Source organism: Passer montanus, unplaced genomic scaffold, assembly GCF_014805655.1.
Source record: "Passer montanus isolate IOZ18808 unplaced genomic scaffold, ASM1480565v1 scaffold61, whole genome shotgun sequence".
In the NCBI taxonomy this organism is placed as follows: Eukaryota; Metazoa; Chordata; class Aves; order Passeriformes; family Passeridae; genus Passer; species Passer montanus.
This window is the reverse complement of record NW_024371149.1, coordinates 3,974,577-3,988,581: the sequence shown is the minus strand read 5'-3', so window position 1 is coordinate 3,988,581 and position 14,005 is coordinate 3,974,577. Positions and strand designations below refer to the sequence as shown.

Below are 14,005 nucleotides of genomic sequence, written 5' to 3'. Positions count from 1 at the left end.
ATACTTCAGTCAGTTATGGGAAAGAGCATAGAGCTCTGATTGTATTGCTGCTTAGGACGAGAGGTACAGATGGAGGGTGTAGGCTTATTCTTCATACAAATTATTTTCCAAATGTTTCTAATAACAGTTTGTATTGCCAGCTGTCTGAATTCATCCTTCTATTTATTTTTGGGCTGTTCTAGTTCATTCCTTAACTGTTGCAGAATTTTGCTTACACAATATGAAATGGTGGCCCTTGTTCATAGATATGAGTTAAATGTCATACACTTGGGCACTGTACCCTGTACCCCTTCTAGATTGCAGTAAAAGCCTAGAAATCCAACAGAGATTGAGGGTTGTGTATGTTTATTGCCATTAAAATTAAGGAAACAGTCAATTTTCAGACCATTAATGTAAAATGGCCAGTCTATAAAAGGAGTTTTTACAGAGCCCCATACTTTCAATTATGATCAGTATATTTTAAGTACATAGGAGATAGAGAGTTCAAGATTGTGTCATAAAAGGGAGTAAATGGGCTTCTTCAGGTTTTCAATAGGAATATATTGTCATTTTCCTGCAAGTTTGAAGAGGGAAGAATAAGGCTTCCATAAACAATAGGTGTTGAGATTTCCTTTGTGGAAGTAGTGTTGGGGTTTTGCTGTTCTTGAGCAGTCACTTGACAGTAGTCCCTCTCTGTCCTCTGTCTGTGCAGCATATCGTGGAGTCCTGAGCAGTCCAGTGAAGACTGTACGAGATGCACTGATCAACCAGTGTGCCCAGATCCTAGCCTGCTATCGGAAGAACTGTGCTAGTCCCTCTTCTGCTGGCCAGGTAAACTCCAGTGCTTTCACTTGAATCCCAGGCCTGGAAATTAAAAAGTGATGGCTGCTTCTTCTTACTTAGCCTGCTCAAAAAAAGTCAATTCCTTTCCTCAGCAGAAGTTTGCAAAGAGGAGACTCAGGAAACTAGATACACTACTACAAGTAAAACTATAGTTGAGAATGGCTTCTTGGGCATCTGTCTGGAGCCCAGGGAGCACTGCCTGCCTCAGGGAAAGGTTTTATGTTTCTTTTACAGTCCATGATATAAGTAGACTATCAGCTTTCACTCCTCATGGCTGTACCACGCTTTGTTGATTCATGCAAGTCTCATTTTGTCAAACATAAGCTTATTCAGCAAGACAGCTGACCAGTTTCTGTCTGCTTGTGACTTTTAGCTCATCCTCCCCGAATGCATGAAGCTGCTTCCTGTCTACTTGAACTGTGTGTTGAAGAGTGATGTTCTTCAGCCCGGCCCAGAGGTCACAACCGATGACCGTGCCTACATCCGTCAGTTAGTGACATCCATGGACGTGGCTGAAACAAATGTTTTCTTCTATCCCAGGCTTTTGCCCCTGGTGAGTAATTCAAGATCTGCTTAGCACTTGAGGCTTGCTGTTGTCTCACTGACTCATCTTAAGGACTGGCATTTATATTTTAGTGAGGGAAAGATTTGAGAAGTATTTGGGGATCTGCCATCTGTTGGGATATTTAATTTCATTTTGCTCAACATTACTGCACCTTGTGAATTTCCTGGGGGATACTTTTTTCCTGAGCTGTAAGCATATGACTAGTGACAAAGAAGACACTTTCGACCCTTTCATAGTCTTTTTAAAAAGTCCTAAAGTTTACAACTTTCTACAGTAATTTTCATTTGCTGTTCTGACTTTTCATTACCATAGTTGCTGGAATAACACTAAAAACTAATTACATTCCTACTCCAGGAGGTGATATTTGAGCTTGAGTCTTTTCACAGAAGCCTTGTGTTCTCTTTTGCTGACCAAGAGTCTCTGCTTCTGTGTCACTTTGAGTAAGAAAACTAAGGAAAATGCTACTTCAGTCACAATTGCAGTCTTGAGAGTCCTTGAAATTAGAGAATCATTGGTGTTTTCATGGCAGAAATTTTCAAGACTTCCTAAGACGTTCTTGTTTTATAACTTTTATTTTACATTAATTTTTATTTCCCTTTAAAACAGACCAAAGCAGATGTTGACAGTGATTCCTTGCCAGCAGCCATTCGGAACTCCGAGGAGCGTCTCTCCAAGGGTGACATCTACCTGCTGGAGAATGGGCTGAACATCTTTGTGTGGGTGGGAGTCAACGTGCAGCAAAGCCTGATCCAGAACCTCTTCGGAGTGTCATCCTTCAGTCAAATTAGCAATGCCTTGGTGAGCTGGATGGCAGTGTGGGAGCTAGAGTGTGGTAGTCACCCAAAACTTAAAACAACGAGAAAGCCAGTAGAAAAAATAGCATTTCATTCTTCATAATAGAAATGAGAGAAGCACAGATGTGTGAAACTAGTAGGAATGTTGATAGTCTGGGCATGTCAGGCATGCTTTTGCCTAGGTTTATTTGACAAGTCATATCATTAACAGTGAAGAGAACAGTTGATATCTAAATTGAAAAAATAATTGACCTCTAATTCTGATTTCATGTTATATTTTCTTCTAAGTAGTTGAAGTCAAAGAGATTGTATGCTAATAGAGGTAGATATTTCTCTGCCCTTTTACAGTATGCCTAAATTGCTGACTTGTGTTTAACATTGCTCTACTTCCCAAGACTAATGGGGATTGGATATCTTTCATTCCAGAGTACTCTGCCAGTCTTGGAAAACCCCTTCTCAAAGAAAGTGCAATCTATTGTTGATATGCTTCAAGGGCAGAGATCCCGCTACATGAAGGTAAAAATGTGCCCCATTTACTGCTTTAAATCCCCTTCCCTCTTAGTAGAGTCAGGTGATGATGCCTGATGCTGCAGTCCTGAACATACTCTTCCCAATCTCATAAATGTTATTCCAAGTTTTCAAGAATCTGAAAACAAATTTCACTAGTTTTGGAGTTTTGTGCTTACCATAGTTCCAAAGCTTCCTTTTTTCAGACCTATTACAATACACTACTATATGAACTACATATATGGTATTTTCCTTCTGTTTAGAAAGGATTGAGGCTTAACCCAGCTGAGTTACAGAAGTCAAAGCACATAAGCCATATATGCTGTCATTCTGGCTGACTATCTTTGGAGTTTTGAGCATTTAGCTTTTTGCTCTATTTTCCCCATGAAGACTAATTCTAATAGCTACTCAGTGTTGGTTTTTTCTTGTTTTGTTTGGTTTCTTGTAGTTGATAATTGTGAAGCAAGAAGATAAGCTGGAAATGCTGTTCAAACACTTCCTAGTGGAGGACAAGAGCCTGAGTGGGGGGGCTTCATATGTGGACTTCCTGTGTCACATGCACAAGGAGATTCGGCAGCTACTGAGCTAGAGGAGTGAGTGGTGCTAGAACTCAGCAGTGACATTTCAGTCTCCACTAATGACCTGATCGGAAGGCCCAGCGCCCTCAAAAAGGACAACATAGAAATCTGTACAATTCCATGATTTTTAATACACATTGCATTAGCAGAAATCCTTTCAACCTTTCCCAATCCCATATGAGAGATGAAATATTTTCCTGGTGAGGGCTTAAAAAAAAAAAAAGGCCTTTGATACCAGGTCTTTTATTTGCATCTAAATTGTTTCCTGTGCTTGGCAGGAGTTCACCCCCCACCCCCCCCCATGCTCGCTAATCCTGTTGTAATGAATGTAGGGTTTTTTTCAGTTCACTGTACATGATTCAACATTGGGTGAAAAAGCGATAACTCTTCAAAACTTCTGGTAGCTGCTGTGCATTTGTGTGGGTGTGTGTGCATGCTCCAAGTGTGAAGAGGATGCACAGGTGGGGAGGGCAAGAGGCAGGTCAGGTGATGGGAGCTGGAGCAGCCAAACATTTCATGTCTCCTTTAAAGAGGGAAACATGATCTGTCAGAGCACAGATGTATCATGTGGCTGTCCAAACCAGAAAGCCATGAAACATGAAATGAGTGGTAAGGCAGGAGGCAGCAGGACAAACTTCTCTCCACAATCTTGCCCGTACTGAGTTGCTGTGCAGAACTGTAATGGAGTAATCAGTAGTTAAGTGGGCAAAAATCAACAGCTTCTGAACAGTGTAGGGGTAGAGACGGTACTTCCTGTTGACCTGTGTGGTGACTCCTTTCCTTCTCATTGCACGGCTCTGTATTGTCCTCCTCAATCCATGTTCCATGACCTCTCCTGCAGAGTTTACCTGTCTGTCAGATGGTGGTGGGAACAAAAGCTTCTTAACCTTAAGCAGAAAATACTTTTAACAAGGTGACGAGGGACTGTGTAGGAACTGAATGATAAGGAAGTGGCCATTTTCAACCATATTTTTTGTGAATCATAGCCAACAAGCAGGAATTTGATTTATACTGACATGAATTTGAGATTGCTTTGTACCCTGGAACACAAGGAAGGGGATACAAAACCTTAAGATTTAGACTGTATTGTAATAGGTATTGCAAGTACCTGATTTCGGCTATTGACAGCACCTGGGCCGTAGCAGAGAGTTTCATTACTGGATGTTTATACCCTCTACATTCTGTCTACTGATCAGCTTGCACAAAACCTTTTATAAGCTTGTTTGTTAAACTAAAATACCTCAGACAGATTAATCCATCCACTTTGGCTGCTCTGCTGCTCCATTTTGCAAGGGTGGATGAGAAGACTCCTGTGAAGAGGGAGCTAGTGTAATCAAATTCAGCATTCTAAGGGCTTTGTTTATTCACTTTTGAAAGGGGGCTTATATATTTTAACTTGAACACTTAACAGGTGTTCTTCCAGTACCCAGGAGTTTAAGCTACCAATAGCACTAAAAGTGAAAGGAAGAATGTGGATGGATTAGAGAACATGCTATCTGGGCTTGATATTTCATAGGAAAGTCCTTGTTAAGATCAGAAAAATATCTGGCTGTGGTTTTAGTTCCATATCCTGTAGCATGTATATAAATCCATTTTTCTTCTAATGCTGCTAGTTTGTCTTCCCTCCCATCACTACACAGAAAGGGGAACATGAAAATTGTAATGTAGAAACTCTTTCAAGATGTAGTTGACAGAACTTTCAGCGGTTTTGTATGAATGTGGCTGTCTTTTTACTCCACGTACTGCCTCCAACCAAAAAATCTAGAGGATTTTTAATTAGAGGGGAAAAAAAGAACTTCCCAGGAATATAATGCACAGCAACCACAGACTTCCACAAATACTAATTTCTAGTATTAATATTGGGGGGTGTGGGGGTGGAAATGAAATCATGAATGAACCTTTCATTTTCTTCACTTGTTTTTCCAATGCATCTTTTAATTTGTAAAGAAATAAAAATATATTAAGATGTATTTTATGTCATTGTTAGTAAATAAACACTGCTTATTTTTCCAAACCCTGTATTTTGCAGGAGGGGGGGAAATGGGAAGGGCTGAAGTCTAGCTCATTGATCCTTTACAATCCAATCTTCTACTAACCAGTAGAAGAAAGTCCAGTCTTTCTTTTTTTGTCGTTGTTGTTGTTCACACTGAATGATAAGAAATTCAACAAGAGTCAACAGACAAAAGGTACTGTTTAATCTCAGTGTTCCTTTATTTAGGTGATTGGTTTTTGACTTTCTGCTCTGTCTGAACTTCAATTTCAAAAAGAAATTCCCTTTTTGCTGACACAGATTGAGTCATTGACTGCGTGGGGGGTTTTTTGGTCTACTTAGGCAAATATTGCCCTTACCTTGTGCCAATGTCAAGTCAGTGACTTCAGCAGTCTTAAAAGAGCTCATATTTCAGAGTTAAGGGTACCTGGATGAATTGGTTGGGGAGGTTTTTTGGTTGGTGGTTTTTTGGGATTTTTTTTGGGTTGGGTTGTAGGTTTTTTTGCTGGGAGTGTTGCTAATTGCAAAAATAAAATTCAGAGTGAACTGGCAGTGTTATCTTGACTGTACCCGTGAATATTGCTGTTGTACAGTTTGCTGATAGCCTTATAACAAATCTGTATGAAAGCACAAGACAATCATTGCTAAATATCCAATAATGCTAAATTTGCTGTCACGTATTTTTGAGATTCCTCTCCTGTAGAATGTACACTATGTCCAGAATCTGCCACAGAACTGGTGTCATAATGATGGGCCTTGTGGATCTTGTACATGAATCATGTGGAGTAAATTGTGCAGCACATTCTGATGCTTGTGGAAATTGCTGTGCAGAGCCCATGTCTGTTCCCTTCTCCCCGGCCCAGGTGGAGGACACTGTGCTGCTGCTGGAGCAGGCCCAAGCAGTGTCTACACCTAACTTTTCAAAGGAAAGGAAAACTATTCCCTCCTTAACTTGTTTCTAACACAGCTGAAAGTACTTCTTTGCCTTGTGTCCATACTAACTAATGTCCTGTATTATAACTGATAATTCATAAATATCATATTGTCTCTTAAGAAGTTAATGTGAAGCTTTTAGCAATTGTGTAAATGAGCAACTGAGTGGTAATTCTAGAAAATATGGCTGTTGGATTTACATAGTGTAGCCCAAGCCACTTTCCCATTTACAGAATATTTTAATACTGTAGGAATTATTCAAGGTTTGTATAGAAAAGCAGCTTTCAAGGGAGCATTAAAATTACCTGTAGATATTAAAAAAAAAGAAAAAAAAAACCCGAACCAACAACCAAAAACCTAAACACAAGATTTCTGTTAGTAAAAGGTGTTTTCTGTTCCCTCCCTTTATGGTCTCCAACAGGAGCTGAGCTGGGGGCTCTTTCTTGTACCAGCTGCCCGCTTGCTTGGTCCGGGAGCCCTCTGCAGGTGCGGTCGGTCGCGGCGTGCTGTGCCTTGGGGAACAGCTCGGCGGCTCTTTCTTGTACCAGCTGCCCGCTTGCTTGGTCCGGGAGCCCTCTCTGCAGGTGCGGTCGGTCGCGGGGTGCTGTGCCTTGGGGAACAGCTCGGTTCTGTCGCTGCCAGCCGCAGGTACCGCGGGGGCCGCTGTTGGCGCAGAGGGATGCAGGAGGTGGAGGCAGCGAGGCTCTCCGCAGCTTCAGCCATTGTACAGTGGCGTTGGGAGGGAGCTGCGAGCAGGTCTCCTCGCCGGGCCGCTGCAGCCAGGCTGCCGCCCGAGCAGGGCTACGCGTCGCTGCCGCTCCGAGCCACCTCGAAGGCGCACTGAGAGTCCGAGCCGAGAGGGCCGGGGCAGGCGGTGCCGCTCCCGCCCGGCCCCGTGACGGCACCGCCGGGGGCGGCGGGCCTGTGGGTGACGCTGGCGCTGGCCTGGGGCGCGGCGGTGGCTCTGGCCGCGGAGGAGCCGGCCGAGCCGTGCGGGGCCGAGGGGTGGGCGCAGGACGCCGTCCCGCCGGGCGCGGCCTTCGTCGCCGCCGCCTCGTACCGTGGGCCTGGCAACAACGACACGCGGAGCAACAAGGCGCTGCCCATCCTGCTGTGGTGGAGCGGGAGCCTCTTCCCGCACTTTCCCGGCGACACGGAGCGCATCGACTGCCCCCGCGGCTCCTGCCTCGTCACCCGGAGCCGGCGGGTGGCCCGGCACCGCCGCACCAAGGCGCTCATCTTCTACGGCACCGACTTCAGGGCGTACGAGGCGCCGCTGCCCCGCCTGCCCCACCAGACCTGGGCGCTCTTCCACGAGGAGTCCCCCATGAACAACTACGTGCTCTCGCACTCGCCCGGCATCCGGCTCTTCAACTACACGGCCACCTTCCGCCGGGAGTCCGACTACCCGCTGACGCTGCAGTGGCTGCCCGGCACCGCGTACCTGCGGGCCCCGGCCGTGCCCCTGGCCGAGAAGGACGCGTGGCGGCGGAGGGGCTACGGCCCGGTGCTGTACATGCAGTCCCACTGCGATGTGCCCTCGGACCGGGACCGCTACGTGCGGGAGCTCATGAAGTACATCCAGGTAGGTGCGCTGAGCGCGTGGGAAGCTGTGGATTGGTGCTGCTGTCGGAGCTGGGAACGCCTGGCTGCTCCCCTCTACCGCCTCGTTTTAATGGGGTTTGTTTGTCCTTGTTTTTAGCCGAGACACGAATCATAACGGGATGCATGCTGACTACAAGCTGGACAGAAAAACTAGTTGTATTCCTTCCCAAAGCGTGATCTAGACTGCACCGCATGTCAGTAGGTAGGCCTGATGCAGATGGTAGATGTGGAGTTGGCCACGCTCGGGATCACTCACAAGCTGGGCAAAGCCTGAATAAGTTCGGTCTTGTGGATCAAGTGCTAGAAGTTGCTGAAATCTCTTTGAAGTTAGTATAGAGGAAGGCTGTCCCTTTACAAGGCTCGCTCTCGTTTGAAAGTACAGGAGTGAAGTTAAAAGGCAGGTTGCTCTGTTGTGAGAATCTGCTCCTTACCTGCGCTGTGGTAGGAGCATGTTGTTTCTATGATGGCTTGTACTGCTATGGTACAGCTGATGGTGAGTAACTTCATAAAGTAAAATAATGTTTCTTCCAAGCAGGAAAAAAGCATACTGCATTTTTTTTCTCTTAAAAAGTTAAAAGGATATTAGATTGATTAAAAAAAAAATCTGGTGTTAGACTTTACCAGAGACTTTTTTGTTCTCGTGGTTTCTGTTGTTTCTATTGGTCGTGATTCAGTTATTGTGTAAGGTCGTTGTGTACTGAGTAGTGAAGCAAAGGCAAAAGAATTTTTTAAAAATTACTGTCTTCTCAAAGTATGGTGCAGGTTTCAGCTCAAGCATGTTGTCTTGTATTTTTAGACAGTATTCTTTTAGCTCCCTGTATCAATTTTTCTCAGTCTAACAAATGGAAAAATTCTGTCAGCTTGCTGAGACTGGCTGGAATTCCATGTAATGCTTGGAAAAGCACTATATCTCTTAAATAGAAAGGTCTAACAAATGGAAAAATTCTGTCAGCTTGCTGAGACTGGCTGGAACTCTGTGTAATAACTGCTTGGAAAAGCACTGTATCTCTTACGTAGAATGTTTAAATTGACATAAGAGTCAAATACTGTTCTTTACTTGTCAGTTCCTGATGTATCCAGTAATAAATACACTTTTGGGTGGCATCTGCATGTTCCCCTCACCCCTCAGTCTGTAGAGTGGCTTATGTTGCTTTTGAAACTCAGCACTTGGTTTTCTCTAAAGCTTGTAGAACTTGGACTCTAGGAATAGTCTCAAGGGAAGGACCTTGGAGTGAAAATTAAGCTCAATTAACGTAGCTATGAGCTGATCCAAGTTAGGAATTTCACAAGAACTACAAGGTCTGAAAACAAGTTCCAGGGAAACAAATCACTTTGTAAAGATGCTGTTTGTTATTTTAGGTTGACTCCTATGGTAAATGCCTGCATAACCGTGAGCTCCCCAGTGAGCGACTGAGAGACACTTCTACAGCCACTACAGAAGATTCTGAATTTATGACTTTTATTGCCAGGTACAAGTTCCATCTGGCCTTGGAGAATGCCATATGTGACGACTACATGACAGAGAAGCTGTGGCGTCCCATGCACTTGGGTGCTGTCCCAGTGTACCGAGGCTCCCCAGCGGTGCGGGACTGGATGCCAAACAACCTCTCCATCATTCTTATAGATGATTTTGACAGCCCCCAAGAGCTGGCAAAGTATCTTGATTTTCTGGACAAGAATGGAGAGGAATATTTGAAGTATCTAGAGTATAAAAACACCGGTGGAATCAAAAACCAGTTCTTGCTAGAGAGCTTGGAGAAGCGAGAGTGGGGTGTGAATGACATGACTCTGCCCAATTACCTGAATGGCTTCGAGTGTTTCATCTGTGACAAAGAGAACACCCGGGTCAAAGAGGAGCAGGAACACAAGAAGTCTCGTGGAAAAATTCCAGCTCCCAGACCTCATATAGCTCAGTTCAAGCACATGGGGTGTCCTATGCCAACCCCCGGGTTTGGAAGTGTTGAAGACCTCTCTGGTGGAGACAGGTAATGTGCTAACATTTTGCTTTTTGAAGGGAAAAAAGCTTCGAGTAGTAGAACTGTAACTTAATAATGCTTTGTACTTAAAGGAGTTCTTGTTGCTTCTCCAGTTACATTTTGTATTAGGTCTTGTGGGTGGTGTAGGGGGTCCTGTTAATGCTGTGTAGCGCTGAACAAGAGGCTTGGGCAGTGGTGCTAGCAGTTAAAGTGGAGTGTGACACTCAGAATATTCTGTTAAAACGCTCTGTTATCTCAGGCAGTGGGGTATCCTTTGTCTACCTTAGCCTCTTTGCTTGAGGGAGGGATACTTTTCAGCACAGTGATGGTAAAGCTTGGCAGCCCCCAGGCAAAGGCAGCTCTGTGCCTCCTTACAAAGTACTGCGTTAAGAATGAGGTTGCCAATGTTCACTCCAGGCCCGGTTGACTCCTGTAGACTTCAGAGCAGAAATTAGGCTCACCCAGAATACAAGACTTGATGCTGTTTTGTGTGATAAAACTGGCTGTGTTCAAGGATGCCATCCCACTTATTTAGGAGAAAGACTGTGCAGGAGAGAAAATAGACTGAGCAGCTCTTGTCCCTTGTTTTCTGTTGGTTGAGTGATCTACTGGAGCTTTTTTATAGTAATGCCTTTTCTCAGTCTCGGTAGCAAAATGGCTTTTTTCTTTGTAGTGTGCTGTGCAGCACTCTACTCTATAGGGTTCATAGGAGGTCAGACTCCATGGGTTTTCTGTTTGAGCATCAGGTGGCAGTAGAGAAGTACCTGTGAAGGCACACACAGAGTTGCTGCCAGTGCCACGTGCAGGCTCAGGTGCTTCCATCATTCTTCACAGAGGTCTTCAGCAGGGAGTTTTGAACAGCTGGTCCGTAATTCAAGCTACAGTTTCATCCCAGGGAAGTTTCCGTGTCTCACGGTTACCCTCCCCATCTGCAGGCATGAGAAGTGTCTGGAAAAATTGTTCAGGGGAAGCTTTTACATTCACTGCTATTTACTTTGTAAAGATATGTGTCCATAGTGTCCAAGGCATGATTGTGGGCATCTCCTGTGAAATACAGTAGTTTCTATCTGATAAGTGTATAAGTTTTACCTGTTTTTATTTGCAAAATGGAACATGATTACTTATAATTCTAACTGGTGTAACAATAGCATAAAATTGCCATCAAAACATTAGCTAAGCATGCCCATATTTTTGTCTGAGTTTGACAGTAGTGTTATTTAACGGTGTTATCAATTTAGATGAATGCCTACTGAGCCAGTCTATGGAGTGTTTTGTTAGTTTAGAAAAACATTGTGGAAAAATGATGCAGATCTAGTGGGGATACAAGTGATAGACTAAATGCAACATGCAAGGTCTGACTATAAACACACACTGCAACTTGTGGTTCTGGAGCCTTCTGAACTCAGAGGACAACAAAGGAGTTTACATTAGTGCATATACCCAATTACAGTAAGGTTACACTACACATTTGCATGCTCTGCAACCCTTATTCCCAGATGTAATTTGTTTTTAGAGTCGATAGATATGCTGAATAGTCAGAATGCTGCTGCAATCAGAATCTCTCTTTGTGTAGGTATGTGTAGCTGGAGCACTATTACATCTTTAGCTGTATGTGGGGAGATGTGGTTTCTTAATCCTTATGCTTGCAGCTTCACTGGTATTTGGATTGCTGGGTTTCACACCCAAGTAAGCTTAAGGAAAAAAGCTGTAGAACAAGCAGTTGTATGTGTCACATTGTGGTTAATCACTGCAATCTACTCTCAAAATAATATAAGTACTCTGTGATAGATTTTATTTTAATAGAAGTTTTTATTCTCTACAATTAGTAATTTAGTCTCTGTAGTTAACGTGACAGTATATGCTGATATTTCTAGAATGTTGTAAAGCTAACAGTGAACTTATATTTGCTACAGAGAATTTTCAAAGCAAGTTTCTTTAAATGACTCTGAGCACAGTGGCACACTAACAACATACTTGGTTATGACCATCTCTGGGCCTATTTTCATCTTAAGGGAAAGAAAAATATGGTTTCAGTGCTGTTACAGCTGCAGACTAATTTGGGTTATGTAATTGTGATGTTGTCTCTTTTTTGTTTCAGTTGGAAAGAAATGTGGCTGCAGGATTATTGGCAAAGCCTTGATCAGGGTGAGGCCCTCACTGCTATGATTCATCGCAATGAGTCTCATCAGGGAAGATTTTGGGACTACATGCATGAGATTTTTCTTAAGAGGACAAGGCAACACTGACCCATCTTTGTAAGAGCTTGGTTTGAAAATTGCATTGAAAGTTGAGACTGTGAGTTCTTACTCACTTCAATTGTTTGCCTTGAAAAAACAAACCCAAAAAACTCTCACAGAGACAATTTTTTCTGGTGCACAAAGTGAGTAAGTTTCTGTTATGATTGGATTTCAGCAGTGGAATTGTTAGTAACTGCTTTGGTTTGAGTTTCAGCTCTGTGGTGTGAAGCCACTCCTGGCTTGCAGGCGTCAACATGTGGGGCAAAAGGAATTTACTTTCCTTTTGCATTTGCTGTACTTATATTGTGTCTTACATGACTTTAGGCTCTTGCTAAGTGCCATAAGTTATTTCAGGGACTTTTTAAGTCTTCAGAATATTAGTAGTTTTTTAAAGTATTTTATCAATCACATATTCTCTTCATTAAGATGTACTTTTAGTTGCTAGTAATAAATGGCTTTTCCAGTGAAGGAATTACAAAAGACACATCTGTGAAGAGCAATTGTGCCTTATGAAATTGCTGCAATAAAGTCTCTTCTCCCCAAGTAACATGCCTCAAATACTCCTCCTTTTCAAGCTAAATAACTGAATAGCTGAATAACTGTGGGGAGGTGACTTAACTCTCTGCCTATTTTTTCTCTTTTGATGACTTAGCAGATCCTATATACAATGGGATGGGAGAACAAATTATTTAAGTTTCAACTTCCAACAAGATATTTCACACCAGAAAATGTATTATCTGTTATTGTGTAGAACAAAATAAAATTCTATACTTTGTTTCTTTTAAGTTTCCATCAAATCTGAAATCTGTAATCTCAATTTACTAATTTATCTCCTTAATGCTAGCAATTCAGAGGCCTTGGATGTTTTCCTTTTGAGTATGTGCAGCTTTCTGCAAAGACAAATACATTTTCACAATGGTGCCTTTCCAGTGGTCCCTGCAGTTTGGATACAAGTCTTGAAGTCTGTATGCTGAAATGGGTGATCAGAGCCAGGTGCACTGAGATGGTTTTGTATCTCTACCACCTTTAACACGTTGTGATCCTGGTCTGCAACCAGTGCCTGAGTGACAACATGTGGATTGATCTTTCTTTCTGCATAGCCTGTATTGCTTATAGGTATAAATAAACTCCACTGTTCCTTGCCATAGTGGGTATCTTCCTGAAATAATTGATCTTGCAGTGGGGGGAAACTAATTAATTCAGGGCCAAAAGTTCAAACGCACAGGCAAATATGGCCACACTGCAGTGATGTCTCTGATGGTGTAATGCTATTTTATTTCTCCATTTCCCCTCCTTCAGAAGTTAACTACTGACTAAAGAGCCAGAGTTTCTGTGCTTAAGACAGTTTGTTGGTAATGAAAGTCTACAGTCTGTTGTGTAATTTGATTTTGTAAGGCAGTTTATGCATTGCTATGGGAAGTCTGATGTCTGTCAGTAAAAGTTAGGAACAGCAGTGACTCTACATTCTCTCCCTAATTACATTACTGTCTATTGCTTAGTGCTGTGTGGGTCACTTAATATCTTTTTCTTTTCTCTCAAATTCCCCTTCATAATGTTATAGATATGGGATTACAGGTATAATATCAGTATAGGTAATGATCATCTCAAAGTCTGCCTCTCAGGTGACATAACAATATTGCCATTTTAAAATCAGGGCACCTTGACAGCAAAGTCTTCAGACCCATGATCATCACTGTATTTTTTAAAATGTAGAAAATGCATACTGTGTACATTATTGTCACCTAATTGTTTTTAGGAGAAGAGCGGCTTTTTATCTGTCTTGTCTGATAGTGAAGATCACTCATCTCAAGTGATTCTCCAGCTAAAATGCATTTATCAGTTTAAGTTCCTTTTTCAGTTATTCAGGAGACATTAATACCTAAGAGAATATATCTTAGTTAATTGTTAAACTGGATTACTCAAATCAGATTAAAAATTACAGATGTGTATTCAGGATTGAAGAGCCCACTTGCTTGAGAAGTAAATTAAGATAAAACA

General features: G+C 42.7%; 2 protein-coding genes across 6 annotated transcripts in view; both read left to right on the top strand.

Annotated features, from left to right (window-relative positions):
• SEC24C (SEC24 homolog C, COPII coat complex component) overlaps positions 1–5,280 on the top strand; it is a 38,299-nt gene extending 33,019 nt beyond the window's left edge. For all 5 annotated transcript variants that reach the window (XM_039727354.1, XM_039727356.1, XM_039727355.1 and 2 more), the window contains 5 exons: positions 692–810; positions 1,196–1,375; positions 1,994–2,185; positions 2,608–2,697; positions 3,137–5,280. In XM_039727354.1, coding sequence (XP_039583288.1) covers positions 692–810; positions 1,196–1,375; positions 1,994–2,185; positions 2,608–2,697; positions 3,137–3,277 — 722 coding nt within the window. In that variant the 3' untranslated portion in view covers positions 3,278–5,280. The remainder of the gene's footprint in view (positions 1–691; positions 811–1,195; positions 1,376–1,993; positions 2,186–2,607; positions 2,698–3,136) is intronic.
• A 1,768-nt stretch (positions 5,281–7,048) lies between these two features.
• Positions 7,049–13,154, top strand: FUT11 (fucosyltransferase 11). The gene is made up of 3 exons (XM_039727359.1): positions 7,049–7,774; positions 9,154–9,779; positions 11,869–13,154. Exons 1-3 carry the CDS (start codon positions 7,517–7,519, stop codon positions 12,014–12,016), a joined length of 1,032 nt encoding a protein of 343 aa, XP_039583293.1. The 5' UTR covers positions 7,049–7,516; the 3' UTR covers positions 12,017–13,154.
• The last annotated feature ends 851 nt before the right edge of the window (positions 13,155–14,005 follow it).

Coding starts and splice junctions, on each gene's coding strand:
- FUT11 (XM_039727359.1), top strand. CDS start 7,517: ATGAACAACTACGTGCTCTCGCACTCGCCCGGCATCCGGCTCTTCAAC. Junction 7,775..9,153: donor AGCTCATGAAGTACATCCAG/GTAGGTGCGCTG, acceptor TTGTTATTTTAG/GTTGACTCCTATGGTAAATG. Junction 9,780..11,868: donor GACCTCTCTGGTGGAGACAG/GTAATGTGCTAA, acceptor TTTTTGTTTCAG/TTGGAAAGAAATGTGGCTGC.